Here is a 27,802-nt window from a genome sequence, read left to right as displayed (position 1 = left end):
TCAGTTTCACCGTTTATTCATCAACACCTGAAACGTGGTACAAAGCAATTGGATTCTGCCTGTTGCAACTGTCCTTTCATTCCTCAGAGCAGAGAGGTGTATAAAATACAAAAGTCACTTGAGCATTTCTGTGAAATCTGGAGAGGCCCGGCCTGGCCTGGTTTTGTTTTAAAATAAGAGGGGAGGTTGTGGTTTTTTTACACTTTACAGAGGCATATATTATTTTCTTGTTGCCAGCAAAAAAAATCTCTTCTCTACAAGATCCTTGGTGTTGGTGATGGCATAAAAAAAGGAGAAAAAGTAAAAAAAAAAAAAAAATAGTGGTCCCAAACACAGCAATGCAGATGCCATAACACCGCCACTGTCTTGTTTTTGTTCAAGTGCGGGTTTTAGGCAAACTGGACCTTTGGAAACAACGGCCGAGTGGAGATTTTTCAGGCAAATGACATTGGAAGAATCTTTTGGTTTCTTTTTTGGGGAGAGATGACTGCTAGAAAAAAAATAAAACACACACACACACACACACACACAACAACACTTTCAAGTCCAGATTTCTCTTTTTACAAGAAACAGACAGGTCCAACTTCAAGGCCAAACTCTTGGTCTGGAGCACCAACGTCCATAGGAGCAATATCAATGATGGGGAGGCGAGATGTTTTCGTCGTCTTGTAGTCAATGACTGTCTTGCCCCATGTTCCGGTGTGTGACTGTAAGAAAAGATGCAGAGATGGTGATTAATTTTAAAATATTAAAATAGCTCAAAAATACTCCTAGATATTCTTTCTGCTGTTCTTATTCAATAGCTAGCATTGAAAAGGACAGGGTTTCTCACCGTGCAACCATCTTCCAGGACACTGTAGGTGAAACGGCTGTTGCCCTCGGCTCTGATTTCAATCTCGTTGGAGCCCTGGAGAAGGAGGGATTTCTTCAGGTTGCCAGCAGCAGCGTCCATGTAGCCGATGCTGTTCTTGCAGTAATAGGTGATGTTCTGGGATGCCTCAGTGGACATTAGACGCAGGAAGGTCAGCTGAATGTTGACATCATCTGGCAGAGAACCTTCACTGCCATACTCGAACTGGGCAGGAAAAAGGAAAAAGGCTTACTGACTTCTGCCGGCTAACTGACTTACCAAATGGATTTGCAAAAGGAAAGATGGAGTTATGTAAGAAAGAATGAAAAAGAACTGGTAAGAAAAGTGTAACTGAGAATGTGCTGTGATGAAAATTACGGAAGAGGTCCTAAGAAGGGATTCAAAAACATAGAAGAGTTAGTGTTATGAAGGAAAGAAGAAACCCCAGATGAGGTTTTGGACTACAATTTAGGGGATTGTGGATGTAAAGTAGAAAAAAAAAAGATGAAACAAACAGACGAAAAAAGATTGTGAGTTTAGAGACTTTTGCAGCCTAGGGTTTTACCTGGAAGCCGTCATTCATAGCCTCTCCGAACCAGATGTGTTTTTTCTCCTTGATGTTTTTGCTTATGTACCAATTCTTCTTGACAACCTCAGGCTGAGTTGGTGACATGCAGGTTTCTCCGGTGTCCATGTTGCAGTAGACCTTGATGGCATCCTGAGTGCAGCCCTGGTCTGGGTCAATCCAGTACTCACCTGCATGGCAGAAAAACTAATTTCAGAGAACTTTGTCTTCTAGACCATCTTGTTTTACAAAAGAACTAGAGTCTGCATATGTATGTTATGCTCAAAAGAAACACTAGTATTCCACCCTTGTCCAGCTATAGACACACACCACTCTTCCAGTTTGGGTGGCACATCTTGAGGTCTCTGCAGGTTCTGGCAGGGTTCTTTCTGGTTCCATCAGGGCTGCGGATATGTTCGATCTGTTGACTAAGGCTCTTTAGGGTGCTGTCCACCTCCAGGTCACGGTCACGGAGAACATTAGCGTCATCAGCACGGAACATGCGGAAGGGATCAGGGGCCTTCTCCTGGGTAATGAAACCAATGTCAAATCCACCACCAGGGGCACCAGGAGGTCCTGGGGGTCCAGGGGGTCCAGGAGGACCCTAACAGAAATAAAGAAAGATTTGGTTAGTTAGTTCGTAACTGCCAAGTCCTACTTTTGAGAAATAAAAAAAAGAGTAATAAGACAAATTCAACGATACTTACAGCAGGTCCCATCTCTCCAGAACGTCCACGGGGTCCAGGAGGTCCAGTAGGTCCAGGAATACCAGACATACCATCCTTACCAGGAGCACCAGCAGATCCAGCAGGGCCCTACAAAAAGCAAGGAAAATTAGGAAAATCTAATTCTACAAAAAAATAAAGCAAATATACATTGCCTGGCCAAAAAAAATCTCGCCACCAAAAAAAAAGGTCACACACTAATATTTCGTTGGACCGCTTCTAGCTTTGATTACGGCACGTATTTGCTGTGGCTTTGTTTCGATAAGCTTCTGCAATTTCACCAGATTTATTTCCACCCAGTGTTGCATTAATTTGTCACCAAGATCTTGCATTGATGATGATAGCTGTGCAAAGCCTTCTCCAGCACATCCGAAAGATTCTCAATGGGGTTAAGGTTTGCACTCTGTGGTGGCCAATCAATATGGGAGAATGATGTCTCATGCTCCCTGAACCACTCTTTCACAATTCGAGCCTGATGAATCCTGGCATTGTCATCTTGGAATATGCCCATGCCATCAGGGAAGAAAAGATCCATTGATGGAATAACCTGGTCATTCAGTATATTCAGGTAGTCAGCTGACCTCATTCTTTGAACACATAACTGTTGCTGAATCCAGACTTGACCAACTGCAGCAACCCCAGATCATAGCACTGCCCCACTGGCTGGTACAGTAGGCACTAGGCATGATGGTTGGATCACTTCACCTGCCTCTCTTCTTACCCTGATGCGCCCATCACTCTGGAACATGGTAAATCTGGACTCATCAGACCATATGACCATCTTCCATTGCTCCAGAATCCAATCTTTATGCTCCCTAGCAAATTGAAGACTTTTTTTCCAGTTAGCCTCACTGATTAGTGGTGTCCTTATGGCTACACAGCTGTTTTGTCCTAATCCCTTGAGGTTCCTTTGCATTGTGTGTGTGAAAAAATTACTGTTCATTACTGTTGTTTTTCTTCGATTTGATTTTCCCACACATTTAAGTGATTGCCCATCATAATCATTCAGGATTTTTTGCCAGCCACATTTCTTCCATGACGACAATGGGCCCCCACTATCCTTCCAGTTTTTAATATTGCGTTGGACAGTTCTTAACACAATTTCGGTAGTTTCTGCAATCTCCTTAGATGTTTTCTCTGCTTGATGCATGCCAATGATTTGACCCTTCTGAAATAGACTGACATGTTTTCAACGACCACGGGATGCGTCGTTCAAAAACCAGTTGAGGTTAAATAACTTGTTGCCAGCTGAACCATAATTGCCCCTGCAGTAATTCTCCAATGGACTTATACATATTTTCTTAGTTAAATCCAGATGGCGACTTTTTTTTGGCCAGGCAGTGTATTAAAGGCATAATAGTCACAACTCACTCTGGGTCCAGCAGCACCAGCAGCACCAGCAGGTCCAGCCTCTCCTGAGGGTCCCTAGAAGTTTATAGAAAAAGAATGCGACTCAGAAATTTATTCTGTTATTGGATACCATGAGTCTAGTATATATAAACTACACAGAAAAGTAACATACAGGAGGTCCAGGAGGTCCCTGTTGACCAGTGAATCCTCTGTGTCCCTTCATGCCTCTCTCTCCAGCCTCTCCGGTCTCTCCCTTGTCTCCACGAGCTCCAGCAGGTCCCTGTAAGGATGGAGAATTATAATTTAACTTTTTATTTACCTTTATATAATTCATTTGTTAATCTTGTTGCAAATGGTCCTTACAGCAGGGCCACGAGGTCCAGCAGGGCCGGAAGGGCCAGCGGGGCCAGCGGGTCCCTGAAAAACAGAAACCTCAATTTAACCTAGAGGCAGATAAATGCTGTATGTGTATGCATGTATAACATGAAAAAAATAATAAAAAGCAATTAGAATTAGAATAATAATGACTAGTATACATTGCACAATTTTCACTCACAGTCTCTCCACGGTCACCGGTCTTTCCAGCGGGTCCGACAGGTCCAGGGGCACCAGGGGGTCCAGGGGCACCGGGGGCTCCAGCAGCGCCACTCTCTCCACGGTCTCCCTAAAGCACAACATAAAATCAATTTACCTGGTCATTTTTATCAACCAAAATAAAACATCTGCCCCTCAAGACAGGATTTATGAAAAACCCCAATAACCCGGGTAACCCGATAACCTCAATCCGGGTTATCAAATAACTTGGATTGGTATGAGTTGAATTTGGACCTATTTAACTGGATATGAATTTGATGAATATTGTGACAGTTTAATTGTCTAATATTTATCATAAACATACCTTGGGCCCAGGGGCTCCATCACGTCCAGCTGGTCCTTCATTACCAGGGGTTCCCTGTAATGCAAACAAAGCCACCTTACAATGAGCTGAACGCTTAACTCAAGCATGTGTTAAAATATTATAATATCAAAAGGCCTAAAGCATTGCTGTGATCTTGGGACTTCATCACACCTCACGTCCAGGCTCTCCAGGGGCACCAGCAAGACCATGGGGTCCCATTGGTCCAGGAGGTCCACGCTCACCACCAGGGCCAGCAGGTCCGGGCTTTCCAACTTCTCCCTGTTTAAGAAACAATAGTAGAAGCAAATTACCTTTTGCTTTGTAATGTCAGAATGAAATTTTACTTGTATTTTTGAAGATTGTTACATTACTGGAACCTTAAGATGTGGAAATTAGGGTAAATTTAGTGAAACTTTCTGAAATTGCTTAAAAATGTGTGTTTAAGTTCTGCAAAATGGTCTGTGTGTCTGTGAAGCAGATATTTTAGTGTGAAGATCAAGAATAACTCACAGCAAGTCCAGGAAGACCAGGGAAACCTCTCTCTCCTCTCTGTCCAGGCAGACCAACAATACCACGCTGTCCAGCAATACCTTGGGGTCCAGGAAGACCAGCAGCTCCCTGCAGGTTAAAGCAAGAAGAAAGAGAGAGATGGAAGTTAGAAATGGAAAGTCAACAGTGAACAAATTGTTTATGCAGCTAAACACATGGATATTTTATGTAGTCATTTTGATTTATTAGTTTAATCTGAGGATATTTCTGGTGGTTTTGAAAGCCTGTTCTGGAGAAGCTTACTTACAGCAGCACCATCTGAACCAGGGCTACCCTTCTCTCCAGGGGTTCCAGGGGGTCCAGCAGCACCAACCTCACCAGGGCGACCAGCAGGTCCAGTCTCACCACGGTTTCCTTTAGGTCCCTCCTTGCCGGCTGGTCCAGGAGGTCCGGGAGGTCCAGAGTTTCCCTACACAGTAGGAGAAGTGGGCAACTGTACCAATGCAGGAAAACCTGGACTTTTCAGTCTCAGGAGAAAAAAAATAAATATAAAGTCTGACAAAGCCTTACTGCAGGGCCAGGAGGTCCAACTCGGCCAGCGGCACCAGGGAAACCTGTTGCACCCTAAGAAGGAGGACCATTAGTTAACAGGAATTTGGGGAAAGACTGTATTAAGTCAGTGCATATGAAATATGCAACTAAAGCTAATGTTGGGCAAAAAAAAAAAAAAGATTTACAGAGTGAAACAAAAGTAGTAACTTACAGGAGGTCCAGCTGCTCCACGGGCTCCCTTAGGACCATTGTTTCCAACGGGACCCTAAAAAAAACACAGCAAAACCTCATTCTAAACTGAGGGGTCTTTGGTAGATAACTACTACAAACCACATATTAATTAGTCTTCAAAACCTGAGGTCCAGGAGCACCAGTTGGTCCGGCAGGGCCTGGAGGACCAGCATCTCCCTTAGCACCATTATCTCCAGGCTCTCCCTTAGCACCTGGCTGTCCATCAGCACCCTGAGGTTGAATGGTGGTGATTTAACAAATAAAAAAAAATTAATTAGAATAGTTCAGAGTAAATTTGTAAAGTGTAAATAAAAAGTGACAGAAAAAGAATTACAGGGGGTCCAGCAAATCCAGCAGGTCCAGGTGGTCCGGCTTCACCACGCTCACCCTGTTACAGAGGAAGACGTATCAATCAAGGTTTTTAAGGTTCAAGGATTAGTAGATAGTGGTCCAGTGTTTTAGGAGACAAACAGATTTTACTCACAGGGGCTCCGCGTGCTCCAGCAGGTCCAACAGGTCCAGGGGCACCATTCTCTCCCTTGTCTCCAGGTGGTCCTGCAGGTCCAGGAAGTCCAATTGGTCCAGTTAAGCCACGGGGGCCATCTTTACCTGGTGCTCCATCAGCACCCTTAGCTCCTTGGTCACCCTTGATTATTGAATGAAGGGAATATGTTACATGTCCTGATAAGTGTGTTTGCTATCACATCACAAAAAACATCAATAGTAGTGCCATACATCAATCAATACCTGTTAGTAACAGATTAGGAAAATAACTTCTGGTTATGATGACACCAGTCGAAGGGTTGGTGTTCACTGGGCATCAAGTGAACAATGTGTTCTCAAAGTTGATGTGTTAGAAACAGGGAAAATTGACAAATGTAATGAGTGTGACAAGCGAGTGTGACAACAACCATATTAGCAACTGGAACAGATCGTTTTCAAAACGGGAGCTTTTCTGGGATGTACTCTCAAACATGGTCCAAGGAAGAAATTGCAGTGAACCTGTGAACACCGTCTGATGCACTTGGGAAGCAAAGGCTGGCCCATTGATATACAGGTCCTTCTCAAAATATTAGCAAATTGTGATAAAGCTCATTATTTTCCATAATGTCATGATGAAAATTTAACATTCATATATTTTAGATTCATTGCACACTAACTGAAATATTTCAGGTCTTTTATTGTCTTAATACGGATGATTTTGGCATACAGCTCATGAAAACCCAAAATTCCTGTCTCACAAAATTAGCATATCATTAAAAGGGTCTCTAAACGAGCTATGAACCTAATCATCTGAATCAACGAGTTAACTCTAAACACCTGCAAAAGATTCCTGAGGCCTTTAAAACTCCCAGCCTGGTTCATCACTCAAAAGCCCAATCATGGGTAAGACTGCCGACCTGACTGCTGTCCAGAAGGCCACTATTGACACCCTCAAGCAAGAGGGTAAGATACAGAAAGAAATTTCTGAACGAATAGGCTGTTCCCAGAGTGCTGTATCAAGGCACCTCAGTGGGAAGTCTGTGGGAAGGAAAAAGTGTGGCGGAAAACGCTGCACAACGAGAAGAGGTGACCGGACCCTGAGGAAGATTGTGGAGAAGGGCCGATTCCAGACCTTGGGGGACCTGCGGAAGCAGTGGACTGAGTCTGGAGTAGAAACATCCAGAGCCACCGTGCTCAGGCGTGTGCAGGAAATGGGCTACAGGTGCCGCATTCCCCAGGTCAAGCCACTTTTGAACCAGAAACAGCGGCAGAAGCGCCTGACCTGGGCTACAGAGAAGCAGCTCTGGACTGTTGCTCAGTGGTCCAAAGTACTTTTTTCGGATGAAAGCAAATTCTGCATGTCATTCGGAAATCAAGGTGCCAGAGTCTGGAGGAAGACTGGGGAGAAGGAAATGCCAAAATGCCAGAAGTCCAGTGTCAAGTACCCACAGTCAGTGATGGTCTGGGGTGCCGTGTCAGCTGCTGGTGTTGGTCCACTGTGTTTTATCAAGGGCAGGGTCAATGCAGCTAGCTATCAGGAGATTTTGGAGCACTTCATGCTTCCATCTGCTGAAAAGCTTTATGGAGATGAAGATTTCATTTTTCAGCACGACCTGGCACCTGCTCACAGTGACAAAACCACTGGTAAATGGTTTACTGACCATGGTATCACTGTGCTCAATTGGCCTGCCAACTCTCCTGACCTGAACCCCATAGAGAATCTGTGGGATATTGTGAAGAGAACGTTGAGAGACTCAAGACCCAACACTCTGGATGAGCTAAAGCCGCTATCGAAGCATCCTGGGCCTCCATAAGACCTCAGCAGTGCCACAGGCTGATTGCCTCCATGCCACGCCGCATTGAAGCAGTCATTTCTGCCAAAGGATTCCCGACCAAGTATTGAGTGCATAACTGTACTTGATTATTTGAAGGTTGACGTTTTTTGTATTAAAAACACTTTTCTTTGATTGGTCGGATGAAATATGCTAATTTTGTGAGATAGGAATTTTGGGTTTTCATGAGCTGTATGCCAAAATCATCCGTATTAAGACAATAAAAGACCTGAAATATTTCAGTTAGTGTGCAATGAATCTAAAATATATGAATGTTAAATTTTCATCATGACATTATGGAAAATAATGAGCTTTATCACAATATGTTAATATTTTGAGAAGGACCTGTACATTACTGGATTAGACAGTACCAATTAGCCACTATAGATTGTGATGTGTGCATGCAGGTACTATTGCTATCCATTCAGTCATGTCAACAAAACCATGCTGTTCTGAAGCGTTATGAGCATGCATCTGTCACAAAATGATTGTAGTGCCCTCATTTCTTACCGAATTTTTTATAAAATATGACTGAAATTAATTTGAGAAAATTGTTGATTTTATAAAACATAGAAATTTGTTCTCTCCCTAAACATAAATCTATCAGCATTGTGGGAACTGTGTATTATAGTACCTAATGTGGTATAAGGATAGCCAAACTCTAGCCAAACTGTCAATTGACTTTTTTACAGCTCATGCTGCATAGTTGTGATTATTGTATCACAGTTTGTTGTTTTCTGGCATTGATACTGGAATTTCCAAACTGATATATTAAAAGAGGGTTCATGTGACTCCTGTCACCTAGGCCAAGGGGCGGACTGGGAGCACTGGGACATCTCCTGGTGGCCTGGACTCTGGCCTGGCCTGCTATTGCCAAGGGGTAGGACCAAAGGCTCCGTTTGGGTCAGGCTGGATTTTTTTAATACAGTCCATGTCGTTTCCGTAGCTCACTTAGACGGCTCACTCGAACTGAAGTGGCTAGATGGCCCCTCCTTTCTTTTCTGAGGCTGTCTGTCATAGCAGCACAGAGACAGCCAAAGTGGAAAGGAGGATCAGAAAGGGAGAGGATAAAAAATAAGAAAGCACTGGCCACCGATGCAGCAAAGTGCTATAACTTAATATTTGTTTGTAAGGGAGCAGACATAGTCACTAGTGGCGAAGAGTGAAAATGCTAGCATAGCCTATCCAGCAGAACTAGCTTAATCTGGAAGTTAGTTCCAACTTAAAGGGGCCGAAACAAAATTAATAAAACAAATGTTACGCTTCTACAAATGAGGGTGCAAATTAGAAAATTGTTAACTAAACACAATCTGGGAAAAAAAAAAAAAAAAAAAAAATATATATATATATATAAATATATATATTTGTTTAATGCTAAAATGTCCAGGAATTCAGAATTTGTTTACCCTACATTAACTCCCCTAATAGAGATATCCCCCTTAGAGATTACTCTTGCTCTCGGTGGAAGACACACGCGTTCTCTCTCCCTCCCTCCCTGCTGATCCCTGCTTCTGCTTTTGTCTGTATTTTTCTCAGAGCCTCGCTTTGCATATCCTCCAAACTTGTAAATTATGGATTTGGTCAGCTGGACTCCGCAACGTAATTGATAAAATTTTTTTTTAAAAAAAAATTTCTCGACGGAAAGACAGGTTAAAGGAGAACCCACTTTTCCAGACTGGACGTTCTTCTCTGGATACACAATGGATTCTTGGCATCAGTGGAACATCGTGTGCCTGACTACAATGTCAGTCGAGGATATAGAAAATGTGTACATATTTGGTCTTTTGATAACAGGATTTCTGCTTTTTTGAGTTGGTGGTTACCTGGCTTATGGAGTCATTCGCAAAACGTGGGCGGCTGTTCAAAGCATTCCAAAGCTGCTTGCGATGTTGGATGGAATCTTTAGAGCAATCAACACTCAGACTGAAATGTTAAGAGAGCACAATTGCAAGCTGGACACAAGTCTGTACCACAACATTTATTGTTTTTGTAAATGTGGCTCCCCAATATTGCCTTATCAACTTCTGCTAACTGGCTATCGACAAAATATCTCCTGGATGTTATATAAACACGACGTTCTTCCCCGGCACTCCCCTACCAGCTGTGTGCTGATAGGACTATGTGGCCGATTGATAAAACTTCCACCTCTCTTCTCAAGGACAATGGCGCTTCTATCAGCGTTGACAGTCTAATTCTTGCAAACACACTCAGACTTATATATTTGCACCCTCAAGATTCCACCGTACCCTGGATAAATCTTTACTTATGTATGTGTTGCTTACCCCTGCTGAGGTTTTTTGTACAGACTCTATTCTGCTAAGAATTCTTTTCCCCACATATCTTACTTTACCTAAATGTGTGATTTCATTACTTTTCATAGATGTTCAGATTTCTCAGGATTATGAGCAAAAGCCAATTATTATTAGTATTTGAAGATTTTACTACAGTTGTTTTTACTCAATGACCAGATATTTTTAGATTTCTTAGAAGGATTGTATTACAACAATTTCACACCAGTGAAAGCCAAACATTATTAGCATTTAAAAAGTTTGGACCTACCAGTGACCCAGCTTCTCTACCTAGACTTCAGTGAGTGCCCATGACTGTTACTATTTGAATGATGGGACCACAGCTGCCTTATACCAGCGACCTCAAGGATTAATATCATTTTTCTTCTAGCACAGGATGAATTCATTACCACAGAGGACTTAATTAGCTAATTACCTCTATTGGAAAGATTGGATTAGAACCAGCTCTTACCCGTAAACCTCCAAGGATTATTAAGGTCATTTGATTTGTTTTCTGTGTTTGATTTTCTGTATTATTGTAATGGATTTCCTCGTGTACAGCGCTTTGAGTGCCTTGTTGCTGAAAAGCACTATATAAATAAACTTGACTTAATAAATAACTGCATATGAATATTGAAATTTCTGTATTATATTATTTTATTTAATTTTTATTAAACCAGGTAAAATGTCAGTCAGTCAGTCATTTTCTATCACTTATTCCATAGTGGGTCGCGGGGAAGCTGGTGCCTAAATCCAGCAGTCTATGGGCGAGAGGCGGGGTTCACCCTGAACAGGTCGCCAGTCCATCGCAGGGCAACACACAAACAACCAAGCACCTAAGGGCAATTTAGAGAGACCAATTAACCTAACAGGCATGTCTTTGGACTGTGGGAGGAAGCCGGAATACCCGGTGAGAACCCACGCATGCACGGGGAGAACATGCAAACTCCATGCAGAAAGACCCCCGGCTGGGAATCGAACCCAGGACCTTCTTGCTGCAAGGCAACAGTGCTACCAACTGCACCACCGTGCAGCAAAATGTAAAATGTTGTGTATTAGTATTTTACTTTTCATTGCATAGCTGTGTATGTCATCTATTTTTTCTAAAATTTCCCGCAAATTAAATTTCATGTCAATTATATCTCAATTCAAGTCAAACTGTCAAAGCAATATGTCATTTACTCCTAGAACTTTACTGACCTTAAAAATGACCCCGTTGTGTGTTTCTTTTGGTGGTTCTGCAGCAGCTCTGACTTAATGCATAGCAACCAGTCCTATGTGTCATGCGATAGTCATGTTATGTCCAGTCCAGTATTATAAATCAATAGGCTGGCCCATGTGGTCAAGTCCAACTGATGAGCTACTGCAGCTTCAACTACTGAAGCATTTAACTCTAATTTTTAAAGAAAGATTACATTTTTCTTCAGAACACAAACTGCATTCAAGTTTGTGGCATACATACATAGCCCCAAGTTATGGAGGAATACGGTTGTGATGACTCACTCTGTCTCCTCTCAGTCCTGGAAGACCAGCAGCCCCGCGCTCACCTGGCATTCCCTGCAGTCCAGGAGGACCCTGAGCTCCGGGAGCACCTGGAGCTCCGGGTTCTCCCTGAAGATAAATGAAGGAGATTAAAGAATGATTGATATGTACTTGAACTTAATTTTGCATAAACTCCCAAATTTATGAAATTATTCTGAGCCTTTACCTTAGCACCATCATTACCAGGAGAACCAGGAGATCCACGAGCACCAGCAGGTCCAATGGGGCCAGGGGCACCCCGCTCACCAGGGAATCCTCTGTCGCCCTGAGGAGAATGGGGGGCGAAAGGTTAGGTAAGTTTAACAAAATGAGTAGTGTGGCTGTTTTTAGGGAACATTTGCTTTTGCTTAAAAAAGAAAAAGCCTACTAGTTAACAAGCTAACAAATGCTAGCTTACAAGAGTAATCTTTTAAGTCAACAATTTTGTTTAAGAACAGATGTGAAAAAACAAATATCTCTAAAGATCCTATATTATCCCTCCAACACATGATACTCCTGGGGGAATATTATTGGTTATGGAAACAACATTGATCAAAAGCAGCTTACTCTTGCTCCAGCAGGTCCTGCAGCTCCAGGCTCACCGGGCAGACCCTGGACAAAAAGATAGCTATGAGGAAGAAGCACTTTTGCTTAGGAGAATGTATTAAAGTTACCTAATATCTCATTATGCACCTGCTCTCCCGACTTGCCACTCTCACCAATAGCACCCTGAGGTCCAGGAAGTCCTTGGAATCCAGGTGCTCCAGCAGGTCCTGCCTCTCCTCTTTCACCAGTAGGACCCTGGGGATGCGCAAATAGACATTGATGCTACATTTAATAATGTGCAATGATGATTGAAGGGTAGTGCAATATGCTGGTTTAGGGGTGTGTCACTCACAGCTGGTCCTGGAGGACCTTGAGGACCAACATCACCATCCTTTCCAGCAGCTCCCTAAAGTCAAAGATGGTAGGTTTTCAAAAAGACAGATACTGGCAAGAGTGAAAGATGAGAAAATGTTGGCATCTTACAGCAGGGCCAGTGGGTCCCATGACTCCTCTCTCACCAGGCTTTCCAGCCTCACCCTAGATACAGACAAATAAAAGAAGCAATGTGGAGAACATATATTAGTGGAATAGTCTTCAGAAGACCCCAATCTGTAATAAGCAGATTTACAGAATATCTTTTAAAATTATACTCACAGCAGCTCCCTTTGGTCCAGGGAAACCCATGACTCCGGGCTGACCTCTTGCTCCAACAGGGCCAGGGGGTCCGGGGCGTCCATCTTGTCCAGGGGCTCCCTGTGAGGAAGGTTTGATCATGAATTAACTTTACTTCAGAGGCAAGATGTAGATGGTTTGATGAAAATACACTTACAGCAGATCCCATTTTGCCATCAGGTCCAGGGCTGCCTGGGCTACCAGTCATACCCTACAGAGCAAGGATTGGAGAGCAAATGAGACAAACATGTGGTGAATGTACCATACTGGTGACAAAAAAGCCAAGACAATAATATATCTGATATATCTGTACCTTTGCTCCAGGAAGACCAGGCTCACCAGTGCGACCAGGCTCACCGGTGGAACCTTTAGGTCCAACAAGACCAGGAGCACCACGCTCACCAGGGGCACCCTAGAATAGCAGGTAGGAGGAGAAATGGAACAGTGAAAAATAGTAATTGCCAGTTGCAATTATTAAGATATCAGTAGGTGTCCAGTTGAGTGTTTTGTTGTTTCTTTTACTTTGGCTCCAGCAGGGCCATCAGAACCAGGGAACCCACGACCACCAGGGGCACCCTGTAGGGAGAATTAAAAACATGAACTTAGCCTGGTATAATTTCTTCCTTGTTTTGCTTTAATATCTGAATAAAAAGCAAGAGACATGCCATTCAAGTGTACAGCTTGTATCCATTATTGCTTATATTAAGCAATACTGAATACCGAGCTGTACCCAAAGCAGCTTTTACATTAACAAAGTAACCTCCTCTATAGAGGGGACATTTTTGTGACAGCTTGTAAACATAAGGTTGAAAAGCCATTTCACCCATCATATACTATAGAGATATTTGATTTGGTTCAGTCTACCAAGATTGTGGATTTTTTAATAAAAATGTATTGTAGCTGCACAAAACTTATCTTAATATCTTAAATAGATTCTCCTTTTTGAGACATTTCAAATTAATCTGAAAATAAACATTGTTAAAATAAAAAATAGAAGAAATGCATACACGCTCCCCAGGGGCTCCACGGGCACCTGCAGCACCGGGTTCTCCTCTGGTTCCTCTTTTGCCCTCTTCACCAGGAGGTCCTGGGGGTCCCTGAACACCTGGAGCACCCTGGTAAAATCAATAAATCAACTTGCATTAAAGGCTAAATGTATGGAGTACAAGTTAAAAATGTTACTCATGGTGAACTTACAGCCTCGCCCTTGGCACCGGGCTCTCCCTTGAATCCTGGGGCACCAACCTCACCCTGAAAGACACATTCAAATTTGAAGGACATATATATGCATATATATATATACATATATATATATATATATATATATATATATATATATATGTAATTTATAAATATATATATCATTTATATATATTTGATTTATTTCTTAAAAACTGTACTCACAGTGTTACCCTTGGGTCCAGGGGCACCAGCTGCTCCCTGAGGTCCTGGGGGTCCACGTGGTCCAGGGAAACCAGGAGCTCCAGCAACACCAGGGGCACCCTGCAGGGAGCAGCACACAGCAACAAAATACAGTCACAACTTCTTCAGGTGTGGATATACTGAAGCTATTGTTAAAACTATATAGCAATGGGAGGTTTTTGGGGCCCCTTGCTAAATTTTTGAAGCACAAATTAAATGCTTATGGACAACTTTTTTTCTATTTTTAGAAATACACTTACAGGGCCTCCCTTAGCACCGGGGGCTCCATCTGCTCCAGGGTTTCCCTGAAAAGAAAAACAATAATTTAAACCCATTTAGATTAACAAAATTTTTATTAAATTTAGCTTTTCTTGTCATTTTCTTTTAAATAGGCTCTGGAAATTTGTCCTGTTTGAAATGTTTCCATAACTTATTTTTAACCTCATGTTGTAAAGTTAGGGATTCATACTTACAGAAGGTCCAGCCGGGCCAGCAGGTCCAGGGTTACCAGGTTCTCCACGAGCTCCAGCAGGTCCTTCAGGTCCACGTGCACCCTGTGCTCCAACGTCACCCTAAATAGACAGAAAACAAAAACCAGGACTTAGTTGGACAATGAAAGCTTTTGTTATCCATTAGCACTAAAATCTGAAACATTACTATAATTTTGTTTATTTAGGTAGACTTTGGAATGAACCACTGTTCATATTTGATCATTACTGGTATGGAACATACTGGGTATTATTTTACCTTGGGTCCGGGGCCACCAGGGAATCCAGGGGGTCCAGCAGGGCCAGTGGGACCCTGAGAGCAAACAAACAGAGATTCAGACAAAAGCAGCTCATAATTTTAGTTTATGTGACCATACCTCACACAGTAAAGCTTCTTTTTAATGGTAAATTAACCTAACAGAGCAAAATAGAAACATAATGGTCTTGTTTCCAGGAAGTATTTTATTGTTGCAGAAAATGCTAATTGCAATTGGTCTAAAACCCCCAAATAAATCTAAATTATGGCAAATAATGTGAAAGGTCTTCTTAAAAGATAAAATTGTCCCTTCTGGTTTACTGTTGAAACATATCTTAGCATAGAAATTACTACAGAATACAGTTTTTTGTGTGATTGTAAATACTGAGAATATGGCTGTAATGTAATGTCAGTAGTATAGTTTTACTACTATGGTCCAATTTGTATTATCAAATTGTAGCTTTATTAAAAAAAAAACCAAACCAATTTTTATTAATCAAGGGCATACCGGAGGTCCAGCAGCACCAGCAGCACCATCGTTACCACGGGCTCCCTGCAGGAGACAGACAAATACAATTGGTTGGTGTGTGTTGATGAATTGATCAACCATTATAGCTGAGAGTGTGTCTGCGTGGACTCACAGCAGCGCCAGGAGGACCAGCTCGACCTCTCTCACCAGGCAGACCACGAGGTCCCTAAAGGAAGAAAATGCAACATGCATTTACTTGTTATTAGTTAAAGCAAAAAGGTCAAGCCCAATTAGCATTTGTATGAAACGGGTCATTTTTTCCTTACCATAGCACCAGGAGTTCCATTCTCACCAGGGGCACCAGCCTCTCCCTATCATGAGGCCAGAGACAGACAAGTGAGGATGTGAAATGAGATAAACAGAACAGTGAATCTTAATACAAAAACAATCTGACCAATATAACTACTACTAACCAGTATGTATTTCAAGCAGGCTGCTATAGCTACCCAATATAACTGCTTCTAGAATTCTTGTGCTTAGTAACATTTGTCCTTAGTAACCTTGAGCCAAAATTCAGTTTTGTCTTTCTTGGCACATATGTTGGGTAACATCTTTATTGATGGAGCCCGAAGGCTGCGACTCTGCAAAATCTTTCATTAGCAGCTATGTAAAGAATCTTATGTTACAGTTAAAAAGTACTGAGCTATCTCTATGTCTCTTATATATTGTTTCTAACAGGGCCAAACGTCTCCTTCCTTACTATGATAGGTTGGACAGTAAGGAGGGAGAAAAAGATTTATACAGGTTTGTGAGGCAGAGAGACAAAGATGGGAAGGATGTTCAGCAGGTTTGGGTGATTAAGGATCGAGATAGAAATGCAATGACAAGTGCAACAAGAGTTGATGAATCAGGAAATTGAGAACAAAGAGCACTACACTTTATTCCACTACCGAGGAATAAAGTTGATGAGTCATACAATGAAACTATGGAAAAGAATAGTTGGAGCTAAACTGAGGACAGAAGTGAGCATCAGTGAGCAGTATGATTTCATGTCAAGAAAAAGTACTACAGATGCAATATTTGTTTTGAGGATGTTGATAAAGAAGTACAGAGAAAGTCTGACGGACCTTCTTTTTGTAGATCTAGAGAAAGTATATGACAGATCTAGAGACAGCATATGAGTGCTGAGAGAGGAGATGTAGTATTGTATGAGGAAATCTGGAGTAGCAGAGAAGGATGTTGGAGTGGTGCAGGACATGGATGAGAGCTGTAAGACAGTAGTGAGGTGTGACAGAAGAATTGAAGGTGGAAGTGAGACTGCATCAAAGATTGACTCTGAGCCTCTTCTTATTTGCTGTGGTGATGGACAAGTGGACAGATGAAGTTTGACAGGAATCTCCATAGGCTATGATGTTTGCAGATGACACTGTGACCTGTAGTGAGAGCAGGGAACAAGTGGAGAAAAAAAACTCTACACAGATGGAGGTTTGCCCTGGAAAGGAGAGGAATGAAGGTTAGCCAGAGCAAGACAGAATACGTGTGTGAATCAGAGGGAGCCAAGTGGATCCGTGAGGTTACAGGGAACAGAGATAAAGAAGGCTAAGGCTTTCCAGTACTCAGGGTAAGCAGTCCAGTGCAATGGTGAGTGTGAAAAAGAGGTGAAGAAATGTGTCCAAGCAGGTTGGAATGGGTGGAGAAAAGTGTCAGGTGTGTTGTGTGATAAGAGTATCAACAAAAATGAAAGTAAATTTGTACAAGAAGTGAAAGAGGAAATGAAGGTAGTAAGTGTGAAAGAAGACAGTGCAGAAGATAAGGTTGGATGGTGACAGGTGAATTGCTGTGTCGACCGCTGAAAGGTAAAAGCTGAAAGAAAAAGAAGTGCCGAACGTTTTCTGTAATCTTTTGAACAAACGTTTGAACAAACGTTTTCCTTTGGACATATGCTGCTTTTTTATTCATTGGGCGAGGATAGTTCATTGCTATAAAGCCACTTAACTATGACCTATGAGTGAATCACAGATAAAAAGGTCCTAAAGTCAAAGTATGAACCACAATTAAATTATTTTACACATCCCCCCTAGGTAAATCTCCATTGAATGGGGAAAAAAGACAACTTAACATCCTGTACAAACAGAAAAAAAGGAAAGTTAAATTATTGTAAGGCTTTTGATATCTAATTGTGGTTGGGGTTGATCATATGATGGGCTAACCAAGGCCGACAGAATGTGTTTGTTAAGGCTAACCTTGGACAGGACTTCTAAGTTATTCAAATTCAATTTCTAACATACTATGAAATAGAAGACTGAGGAAGTTCAATATTTGTAGGGTCATTTATATGTTTTAGCTCAGTTTGTAAAACTGACCAGAAATAACAGGATTTGTCAAAGAAAAATCACATTGTAGCAATGTAAAAACATTGTAGCATTGTAACAAGGTAACTCCTAAAGTGCTGTTAGCTGAAACCTTGGGTTGCAGTAAAAATATATGTATACATTAAATTACCAACTAAAAGATGATGCATATCTCTGATCCTGTGACAGGTCTTTTTTCCTGTTTTAGGGCCAACCTTAAGATAATATAAATCTACTTTGTGCAGATAAGCACACTCATAATAAGGTAGAAGAATTTGGCAGAAAATTAGCATAAAAGCAGCCAGAAGCTACAGAAAACGTTTTTAGCCTTATTGATTCAGACCCCTTAAAAAGACTGCAAGCAGCAATTGCTTACTTGACGGTATTAGATTGGGAAGAATTAGAACATGTTGTAAGACATCCTGATACTGTATGGAATCTCTCCACTGTTCTTTAATGCTCTTATGGAGAAAAACATTTTTCCTTAGCTTCAAAAACTAACTTTTCTGTAACAAGAGGATAGTTTACCTTCTCTCTTTAATGTTTTTAATTATGTGCTATGGTTTTAGGAGGGTTTATTAAATAACGATAGGGCTTTAAGGTGAAAAAAAAACATTGCCGGATATTTCTGTAATTTTGCTGCCCTAAATGCTAAAAAACAAATGGTAGATTCCTTGCAAAGAAGGTCTGAAGAGATTGTAAAGAAATAAGGTTTATTTATAAAGAACCTTTCACAGACACAAAGTTACAAAGCACTGTTCAAGAAAATCACATTATGTTCTACATAAAAATCACAATAAAATCATGACATAAAAGCCTGGTGGAACAAAACAGTTTTCAATTAGTTTTTAAAAATCTCTACAGATTCAGCAAAGCTAAGCTGAGGTGGTAAACTGTTCCACAGTTTAGGAGCTAAAAAACCTTGTCCCCCTTGGTTGTCAGCCTAGTAAGAGGGACATCCAGGAGAGAGTGTTTAGTCAAAAGCTGATACAAATAGTTAGGAGTCTGGCCTTTTAGAGCCCCGTAGGTGAGGACAAGAATTTTTCGTAAGAAGTCTGGCTGCTGAGTTCTGAATATCTTGGAGTTGTAAAGTTGAAAATCTGTTCAGACCACTAAACAGCGCATTACAGTAGTCTAAACAGGATGAAACGAATAATGTTTTCTAGTTCTGCTTGAAAGACCATGCGACATGTTTTTTAAATGAAAGAAACAAAAATGAGAAATAGATGTGTGAATCACACCCTAATGAAGTGTCACATGTAACTCCTAGGTGTCTTAGTGTACTTTTGCTTGCCTGGACAAAGAGAAGCAACAGTATGATTGATTTTAGCACACAGATGGCCAAATGGCTAAATTATCAAGGTTTCTGTCTCATCTGTGTTTAGGACCAGATCATTGTTAGCAAGCCAGTCATTGACCCAAGGTAAGCCTTGCATAACAGTGGACAGCCCACACAGCTTGTAAGATTTAAAACAAACAGCTGGATGTCATCTGCATAGATGTGATAAGACCTGATGCAGAATGTCGTTTTAGACATATAAAAGGAAAACCAATCCAATTCAGACCCAGAAACCCGAGTCTACACAAGGTTGTGTTCAACAGTATCAAAATCAGCTCTGTGATCCAGCAGGATCAACACCGAACATTTCCCTGCATCCGCAGCCATTAAAAGATCATTATGAACTTTCAATAAAGCCGTCTCAGTGGAGTGCTGCTTTAGAAAGCCAGACTGAAAAGGATCAGAAATATGTTACATACGAAACCATGATCTAAGCTGGATTTCAACCACTTTCTCTAATGATTAATTGAGAAAAGGCAGCTTAGATATAGGACAAAAGTTACAGGTCAAGCTATCATCAAGATTGGGTTTCTTTAGGACAGGGGTCACTTTAGTCATTTTGAAGTAGGATGATATATAATCCTGTCTTAAGGAGGTGTTAATTATTGACAATACTTATGGACCAATGCAGGTAAGCGACTGAACAAATAGGGAAGGGGGTAGGACATCAAATGAACAAGCAGAAGATTTGATCTTTCCTGTTGGAGAGATTAGGTCCTTAAATGACATGGGAACAAAAGAGGTAAATGACTGAACACAGTGTGGCTTATCTTCGTTGATGGAAGAGCTTGGGGAAATGTTCAATTTCAGAACATTCACATTCTTTGTGAAAAATAAATAAATCTGTTACAGTCATCTCCTGAATTTAACAAAGCATACTGCTTTGGGTTGGACCCAATGTTGTTAATAGTTTCAAAAAACAAATTGGGGGTCTTCCAAACTTTTATACAATACTGTATATAGCCACATTAGCTATGCTTTAGGGCACAAAATTCTGAATATCTCTGGCTCATCTACAGCTTTGGTTTTAGCCATTTCTATGAACATGGATTTCTTGTATAACTAAATCTAAATCACTAAATCTAAATCACTAAAGACCCATGATATATTGGCATCAACATTGGTATTAGCCAATGTTGGTAATTTTTTAGCATAGTGGTGTCTGTTCAATAAGTAGAACTGGGCCGATATTAACAGCAAATGTTTATTTTTTATCTTCTTGTTGTCATTTGTGTATGTATTTTCAGGGGGAGGGGGTTGGATAGATGGTATTTGTTTGGGCATGTAACACTGATGCAGGACTGGATTGTGGGGTGTTTAACTAAACACAATTGTTCAAGGTGTTTTTTATGATTTGAATATGAACAACAATTTTACTGTCCGATATCAATATCAGCCCAATTTTTTATATTGGTGCATTTCCACTAATCACCCTAAGGAGCCTTATTAAAGTGTAAAACTAACCATTTGAGAACCCCACAATTACTAAGACTAGTTATTTCTGCAAGACTTTCTTCTGCTGGAATTACTCCTGGAGAACAAGTTACCAATGTAAGTGCCACTATATTTACTAGTTTGTTGCTAACATTAGCTCTGTTTCCAATCATGCACCCATGCATCAGTACAAGTCATGCAAAAATTGTTTCAAATGAAAATTTGGACATTATGTGAAGAAAAGCGACATTTAAAACTTTTTGTCACCTTGGGTCCAGCAGGGCCAGTGTCTCCCTTAGCACCATCCAAACCGCTGAACCCCTGAACAGATAAATAGACACATGAGGATGAGGTTTCAGTTCATGAGATGCTATAGCTGTGGATGATGGGAGATAGACAAAGGCTTTGGCTCACTCTGTGACCCTTGATGCCAGGAAGTCCAGGAGTTCCTGGGAAACCACGAGCACCCTGGAAAAAAAAGAAAGAAAAGACAGGGATAGTCTAATGTTAACTTTGTTGTGCTATTGGTTTTGATTAAAAAAACATGTTTGGCCAGTAATGTACCTGTGGGCCAGAAGGTCCACGCTCACCGGGACGACCAGGTTTCCCAGCCTCACCCTGACATACGAGATTGATATATGATTACTAATCAGGACAATTTATTATGCTTTTTGATTCCAAGTTATGTTTTCTTGAAAACTGAAATATACAAGCAGACAACTTACATCCTCTCCATTCTTTCCAGGAGGTCCTGCAGGTCCACGTGGACCCATGGGGCCCTGAAGAGAAGACAGAGTTATGCTGACTACGGATGAGTTACGTGTAGAGATATGGATTTATTTTCCAACACTCACGGTAGCTCCAGCCTCTCCAGGCTCACCAGGAAGGCCATTGGGTCCCGGAGGTCCCTGTAGGTGGAGAGAGACACCCCTACATCATCACAAATTTATTGAGCATTTTTCTTGAATGTTGCTGATCTGAATTCTATAGGCTATGAAAAGACACACTTATTGGGACTTAATAAGAAAATATTCCTTTTTATACAAAACAGTCCTGAATATCTTCAAATGCTTTAACACCATGTGTATTTGTATAGTTTTCTTCAATTCTTCATGATATCGCCATCAAGTGATCGAAAGGTTTAAAATGACAAAATGAATTGTGCTGCTTCAAACTGATTAGGATTTTAGTGAAGTTAAATCTGAATAGATTAATAGGGAAATGTCTAACAGGGAGAGCCATTAAAAAGTCAGGTGTTAGTATTTCTTACTTTGGGTTGGCATGGGTTAAAGTACATACATTAAAAATGACAAATTTCCAGGCTGAATTTGCTAGAACAGGCTAGACAAATGTAGTTTATGAATGATGAGGAAGGATAAGTAATCAAAACTAGTAACAGGCCAATGCAATAAGGCCATTGGTATTAACATTACGATCATGTCACTTGAAGGAAGGAAATAATGTACATACACTAGGACCAGGAGCTCCTGTAGGTCCACGGGGTCCCATTGGGCCCTGTTAGTCAAACATGGGCAGAGATTAAAAACATCATAATTTTAAATCACAGGGAAATAATAGGAATATAAATGGGTGTGCATTTCCTACCATTGGTCCAGGCACAGGCATAGCAGGGGATTTCTCATCATAGCCACCAGACATCTGAGGGGAGAAGTTCTAAAGCACAAAAAGAAAACAGAGATGTTCTTCAAGAGATCTTTATCCAGCAATACCAAAAAAAAAAAAAAAAAAAAATACTATAAAAATACTATAAACTTTGACTATTGAGGGTGAGTATGACCCTTGAGAATTATTCAAACAGGAGATGTTAGCTGTTAGCTTAGCTTAGTATGATTTATTAGAATAAAATAATGCTTAAGGTTAATGAAAGTTAATACTGTATTGGTTCCTAAACATATCCAAAATTAGCAAAGTAGGTCAAAGTCAATGTACATTCTAATTAAATTAAGCTAGCAATGTCATCTAAATAATATTATTTTGCTAAACCTAGCAACTGTGTGAGGTAAGTAAAAAAAGGGTTCCAAATAAGTATAGTGTAGCATGTCACTGAAAATGTAATTAGCTGAAGGACATTATCTCATAATTCTAAACTTAGATAAAAATCAATGGTTTGGTAAATTGGCATGGACCTTAAGGATCAAATTCAAATTTAAAACAAGATTGTACAATTCGCCTTGCAGCCTATAGATTCATACAGCTTTGTAATGTCTTCTTTGTGTAGCTTGTGCTTTTTCTTTTATGCTTTTGTAGAGGGTTCAGAATATACTTGAAAATGAAGCATGTACAGAAAATAAATAACAATAATATTAATATAATAAAAAGTATAATAATAATAAATAATAATCATAAAAGTGTGGAAAAAGCATTCAGAGCATCTTTAGATAACTTCCTGACAAATTACATCCACCATGGCATCATCTGAAGCATCATTTGACATGAGACATTAACCTTTTGAGCCCAGTTTAAATTCAAACTTCAAGTTTCCAAAACCCAATAATTAAATTTTATGTGAAAGTTGATATTATGGTAAACCACAGAGTTGGTTGAATACCCAAATTTTACCAAGAAAATTACATTTTCTGAAACTATAGGGCTGCTTAAATATTTTTCACAGGAATACATGCCATTTTGACAACGTGGCATCATGCCCAATTGGATGTAAAGATGTTTTTATGTAAAATCAGATGAAGATTTATGTTTGCTGTTATTAGTAACATCACATAAACATATAATGTGACTGGTGCCCCCTGCCCTGATTGGTTCATAGCTCTACAATCTCAACCCAAAACTAGCCAAATACAGAAAATTGTGTAAGAGTTGACAACTTACACCACCAAGGCCAGGGGGTCCAGGAGGTCCTGGGAGTCCAGGCTGGCCGTCGAGACCATCTCTACCAGGGGGACCAGGAGGACCCTAGAAATAAAGAAAGAAGGGTCGAGAGTAAATGCAGGTGTGTCACTCAAATTTGTTGCATTGATGCCACCATCCCCTTATGGAAAAAAACCAAGCACAGTTTTTCTGCCACAGCTGCCTGAAGACTCATTATTGGCACTACTCTTTTAATATTTTTTATTGGGTTGTATAGTGTAAAAGCCTGTGTAATCTCTTATCTTTTGTATCATCACAGAGGACATCTAGTCAAAGAAAAAAAGCATTAGACATCCTAAAATTGGACTTTACTTCTCAACACTAATGACCGTAGAACCGGACACAAAAAGACAAGCAGTGGTCATGTGACATCAGAATACAGGCCGTGGATACACTGACTCTGCACAAAAATGTAAAAATTTCCATGTAAAGATTCAGTTTAATATTTATATTTATGATGCACATCAAAGAGTAAAGAAAAACAACTACAGCAATATAGACCAATTCATCAAACTAACATAAATTACACATTGTGTTGATTCAGATTAAGTTTCTTTCAGACACATGCCACTAGCCTCACTAGCTGATTAGCAGGCCACAAAGCTAGTTGTGCATTAAAGTCAATATAATTATAATATTATAATTATTTTAATATAATTATTATAAATAATATTAATTGTAATCTAATATAACTTAATCTAAGGTTTTATAAGTGCATGCAAGAGCCCATTAGTATATATTATATACTGTTATAATGGGCTCCAAGTCAAATTTGCTGTAACCTTTAGGGTGTATAATAAATTCTGATGACTTAACATTTGGGAACAAAACATTCTTATTCTTAAAATCCTTAAAAACAAGTCCAAGTAAAAATTACCTCAAGTGGTTTTTGAAAAAACTGACAAACATCTACCTCGTTTGCTAATACTTTTGTTAACCCAACCCAAAAACAAGGGAATCTGACTCCTTCCTGTAAAAATGAAATTACAGCTTTTTGTGCAAGTTTCCGAAGGCACAATAAATACTGGTATTTTTCAACCTGATATATTAAAAAAGGAGCTACAGCCACCAATTGACCAAAAGTTACGCCGGTATAGAATTCATAAATGTCCTCACATGTTTACAACTTTTCTTAATCTGCTTGAACTACAACACATGTAGAAACTTCTTTTTCTGTCAGTAAAGTCTTTTTAGCTCCAACATAAACACACTGAAATGCCAGAACAAACTGATAAAATTTAAGTTATCCAGCAAGCACATCTAAAAAAGAAAAAAGATGTGAACAAACCCTCTCTCCCTTGGCTCCACGGTCTCCCTTGGTTCCCTTGGGCAAAACAACAAAAATAGTCTCAATGTAATTATAAAAGTATTGATATAATCACATGAGCATTCATGTGTACTGTCTTGTTGCTGTCCTTCTACACATCTTCCAGTACAAAAAGTATAGACAGAATTTACATAACTTGTATTTTATACCTACTAATCATGAGCACAATTCAGTTTACTTCAGTTCAATTCAGTAAAATCAGTTGACAACAAAAGGCTTCTCATGGCGCCTAATAGACCAAACAAATATTTAAAATACCTACAGGTTTTATAAAATTTAATCTTTAAAATTGAATTTAATGTTCCCAGTGTAAAAGAAAATACTTACCTCAACCTGAGCAGACTGGTATCCTGAAAAGGAGAAACACTCAATTTAAAATATATGGTAAAAATTAAATAAAAGAAAAATGATAAATGTGTAGCAAAAAGTATAGATATGTAGAGATAGGTGGGGGTGAGTTAAAGGTAAGGAAAGTTTTGTTTTTAAATATTAGTATTAGTAATATGTATTTTGGACCTTTGCAATGATGCAATGCAAAAATGTAAAGTAAAAAAATTTGATCAGTATTTAAAAAAAAAAGCAAAGCAGAAGATATAAAGGTATAATACCATCGTCGGGGCAAATGGCGCAGCACTCGCCCTGGGGGACGATGGGGTTGGGGCAGTCTGTTGGCTCTTCGCAGAGAACCTCATCGCACAACACAGTTCCGCTGTCGCACACACAGATTTGACATGGCTCTGGTTTCCACACGTCCCGGTCCGCAAAGACCTGGCCTTCAAGGGTGCAGCTGGCCCCTGTGCCTGTGGGAGGCAACAGAAAGAGAGGGCAGATGTCAAATCTGTTATGAGTATAGATTTATAGTACAAATTATAGTCATTTGTCCCTGGAAAATAGCTTATATGTTAAGATTAATTTAGACTTGGATTAATTTGAATATATTGAGACATCTGAGCCATCAATGCCTTGTAGTTTCTGTATCCATATATTCAAGTAAAATGTTTAAAAAAAAAAAAAAAAACTGTCACTTTTTGGATAAAATCTATGTTAAGCAAAATGTTATTATTTGCAGGAGAGATCTGAAAAGGAAGTGACCCAGGGACTGTGAGGGTACCATCTGCTTATGGAGGCAGATCTTACAAAAATAAACAGACAAAGAAGTGTTCAAAGATTAAACACCTTGAAGTGACTTTTATCTTAACTGAACAGCAAGTCAGTAACAACTTTCACACTGTACACTACCAAGTATAATGTCAACCCTAACTCTCCTTTTAGACTGCATATAAATCTTGCAGCGTGTCAGAGCTCTGAGCTCAGAAAAGGGAAAAGCAGCAGTGCCGCAGACTCATGGTTTGGCAGCAGCGGGTGGAAACTCTGCACATGTGTTTGCAGTTAAGGGAAATCAGACAAAAAAAGAGTGGAAAGAAAGTGAAGAAGACAAGAAGCATGTAAGCATGTAAGGGGGGACGGACGTGGCAGCCAGATGTTACTGTAGTCACAGAGAGAAGCCTCTGGGTGTCGCTGTCAGATCGCTCATGGTGTCAAACCACATCTGGTTCAAATAGACAGCTGAGTCCTTCCAAATAAGAGGAAAATCTTGAAAAACTGAATATCAACTCCATGGTTGCTGTACCTACAGTTGATTTGGTTTTCTTTGTCTTTTCAGAAGATGAAACATCTTATGGTCCTCCATGATGCCTTTTCAGTGCCAAAGCAGCACTGTAGAATAGGAATATGTTTTTGTCTATCATGCAGGCAAGACTAAACCTGGTTCTCCCTTCCTGATTTTCCTTTGGGAATATTCTCATTAGGCATCTCACTTAAAACTTGGCCTCAGTCTGTAAATAACATTGCCACATCATTCTGGCCTTAGACAGGCTTCTGACAAACATCTAATTAAAATTAAGCAGCAAAGTGAAACTGTTCTAAGGGGAAAAACCAAAAAGCATTTTGTGTGTTTTGCAAATATTCATCTTTAAAGGTTCTGTACATGTAATCTGTGCAATGGGTTGTCTTCTTAGAAAGCATGGCCTGGAAAAAAGTCTGTGAAAAACTCGCAGCAACTTGCTTTGCATGCACTTTGGGAAGGTGGGGGAGCGCTAGACTAGAACAAAGAGAAGGAGAGAGTGGGGCCTTCTTGAGATGCCCATTGGATTACTCACACCCTGTTCGGTCTTTCTTAAAGACAACCTATCTTAAAGACAACCTTCAGAAATCAAATTTCTACAGTATTTTGCTTTTTCCTCTTCTCTTTCAAAGATCTCAGCAGATATTCAGCCATTAAGACAAAATCCATCCTTTTTAAAAAAGAGAGAAAAGTGCTCAGAAGCTCCAATAAACTGGTGAAACTTACGGTCGTCCTCGCCCTGCCCCCTGATAAGAAGCACTGTGACGCTGAGCAGCAGTGCCTGCCGCAAATCCACAAAGCTGAACATGTCTAGATGCCACCAGACATGTAGACTCTTTGAGGCAATAGAGGAAAAAAAAAGTTGGGGATGTTTTCTCTTTTTCTGCTACACTCCACTCATACAGGGGTGTCTGGGGCAGGATCCGTGTGTCTGTCCAAAGTCCTCCTGACCCCAGCAGAAAACTCCCTACTGCCTGCACTCATTTTCCACCGGGGCTTTTATATGGCAGCCCATAGAACTGGGAGGTACTGGGACTAGACCGACTAAGGGGGGACGCACCCTTATTATCCTGTTGTTGCTGCTGCTCATGTTTAGGGTAGACAAGAAAGGACACCTCCTTCAAAGAAAAAAAAAGACAGAGGGAAAAACAGCAGGTCCCTCCTTCCATAATTGCATAGCATGTCAGGATCTAAGGAAGTGGGG

The 27,802-nt window shown here is 40.4% G+C and overlaps 1 protein-coding gene across 1 annotated transcript; it reads right to left on the bottom strand.

Annotated features, from left to right (window-relative positions):
- On the bottom strand, positions 1 to 27,585 carry LOC124864205 (collagen alpha-1(I) chain-like). The gene is made up of 49 exons (XM_047358883.1): positions 27,325 to 27,585; positions 25,583 to 25,774; positions 25,302 to 25,324; positions 24,936 to 24,971; positions 23,609 to 23,692; positions 22,367 to 22,435; positions 22,232 to 22,276; positions 21,616 to 21,669; positions 21,487 to 21,540; positions 21,326 to 21,379; positions 21,176 to 21,229; positions 21,029 to 21,082; positions 15,964 to 16,008; positions 15,810 to 15,863; positions 15,677 to 15,721; positions 15,172 to 15,225; positions 14,898 to 14,996; positions 14,685 to 14,729; positions 14,407 to 14,505; positions 14,200 to 14,253; positions 14,010 to 14,117; positions 13,525 to 13,578; positions 13,316 to 13,414; positions 13,160 to 13,213; positions 12,985 to 13,083; positions 12,814 to 12,867; positions 12,683 to 12,736; positions 12,478 to 12,585; positions 12,352 to 12,396; positions 11,972 to 12,070; positions 11,767 to 11,874; positions 6,145 to 6,306; positions 5,995 to 6,048; positions 5,784 to 5,891; positions 5,641 to 5,694; positions 5,448 to 5,501; positions 5,185 to 5,346; positions 4,899 to 5,006; positions 4,560 to 4,667; positions 4,389 to 4,442; positions 4,047 to 4,154; positions 3,854 to 3,907; positions 3,663 to 3,770; positions 3,512 to 3,565; positions 2,123 to 2,230; positions 1,746 to 2,019; positions 1,416 to 1,606; positions 833 to 1,075; positions 1 to 707 (listed from the first exon to the last, which is right to left on the bottom strand). Exons 1-49 carry the CDS (start codon positions 27,404 to 27,406, stop codon positions 561 to 563), a joined length of 4,329 nt encoding a protein of 1,442 aa, XP_047214839.1. The 5' UTR covers positions 27,407 to 27,585; the 3' UTR covers positions 1 to 560.
- Positions 27,586 to 27,802: the final 217 nt, after the last annotated feature.

The sequence above is a fragment of the Girardinichthys multiradiatus genome, chromosome Y, assembly GCF_021462225.1.
Source record: "Girardinichthys multiradiatus isolate DD_20200921_A chromosome Y, DD_fGirMul_XY1, whole genome shotgun sequence".
Lineage (NCBI taxonomy): Eukaryota > Metazoa > Chordata > Actinopteri > Cyprinodontiformes > Goodeidae > Girardinichthys > Girardinichthys multiradiatus.
Note: the sequence above shows the minus strand (reverse complement) of the source record. Positions and strands in the feature narration are given on the sequence as shown.

What these genes read in the sequence shown, in the direction of transcription:
- LOC124864205 (XM_047358883.1), bottom strand. Translation starts at nt 27,406, where the DNA reads ATGTTCAGCTTTGTGGATTTGCGGCAGGCACTGCTGCTCAGCGTCACA. An exon ending in GTGGAGCCCCTGGGGAGCGT is followed by an intron (nt 13,579 to 14,009) that starts GTATGCATTTCT and finishes TTCTCCCTACAG; the next exon opens with GGTGCCCCTGGTGGTCGTGG. An exon ending in CAGGACCTGCTGGAGCAAGA is followed by an intron (nt 12,071 to 12,351) that starts GTAAGCTGCTTT and finishes CATTCTCCTCAG; the next exon opens with GGCGACAGAGGATTCCCTGG.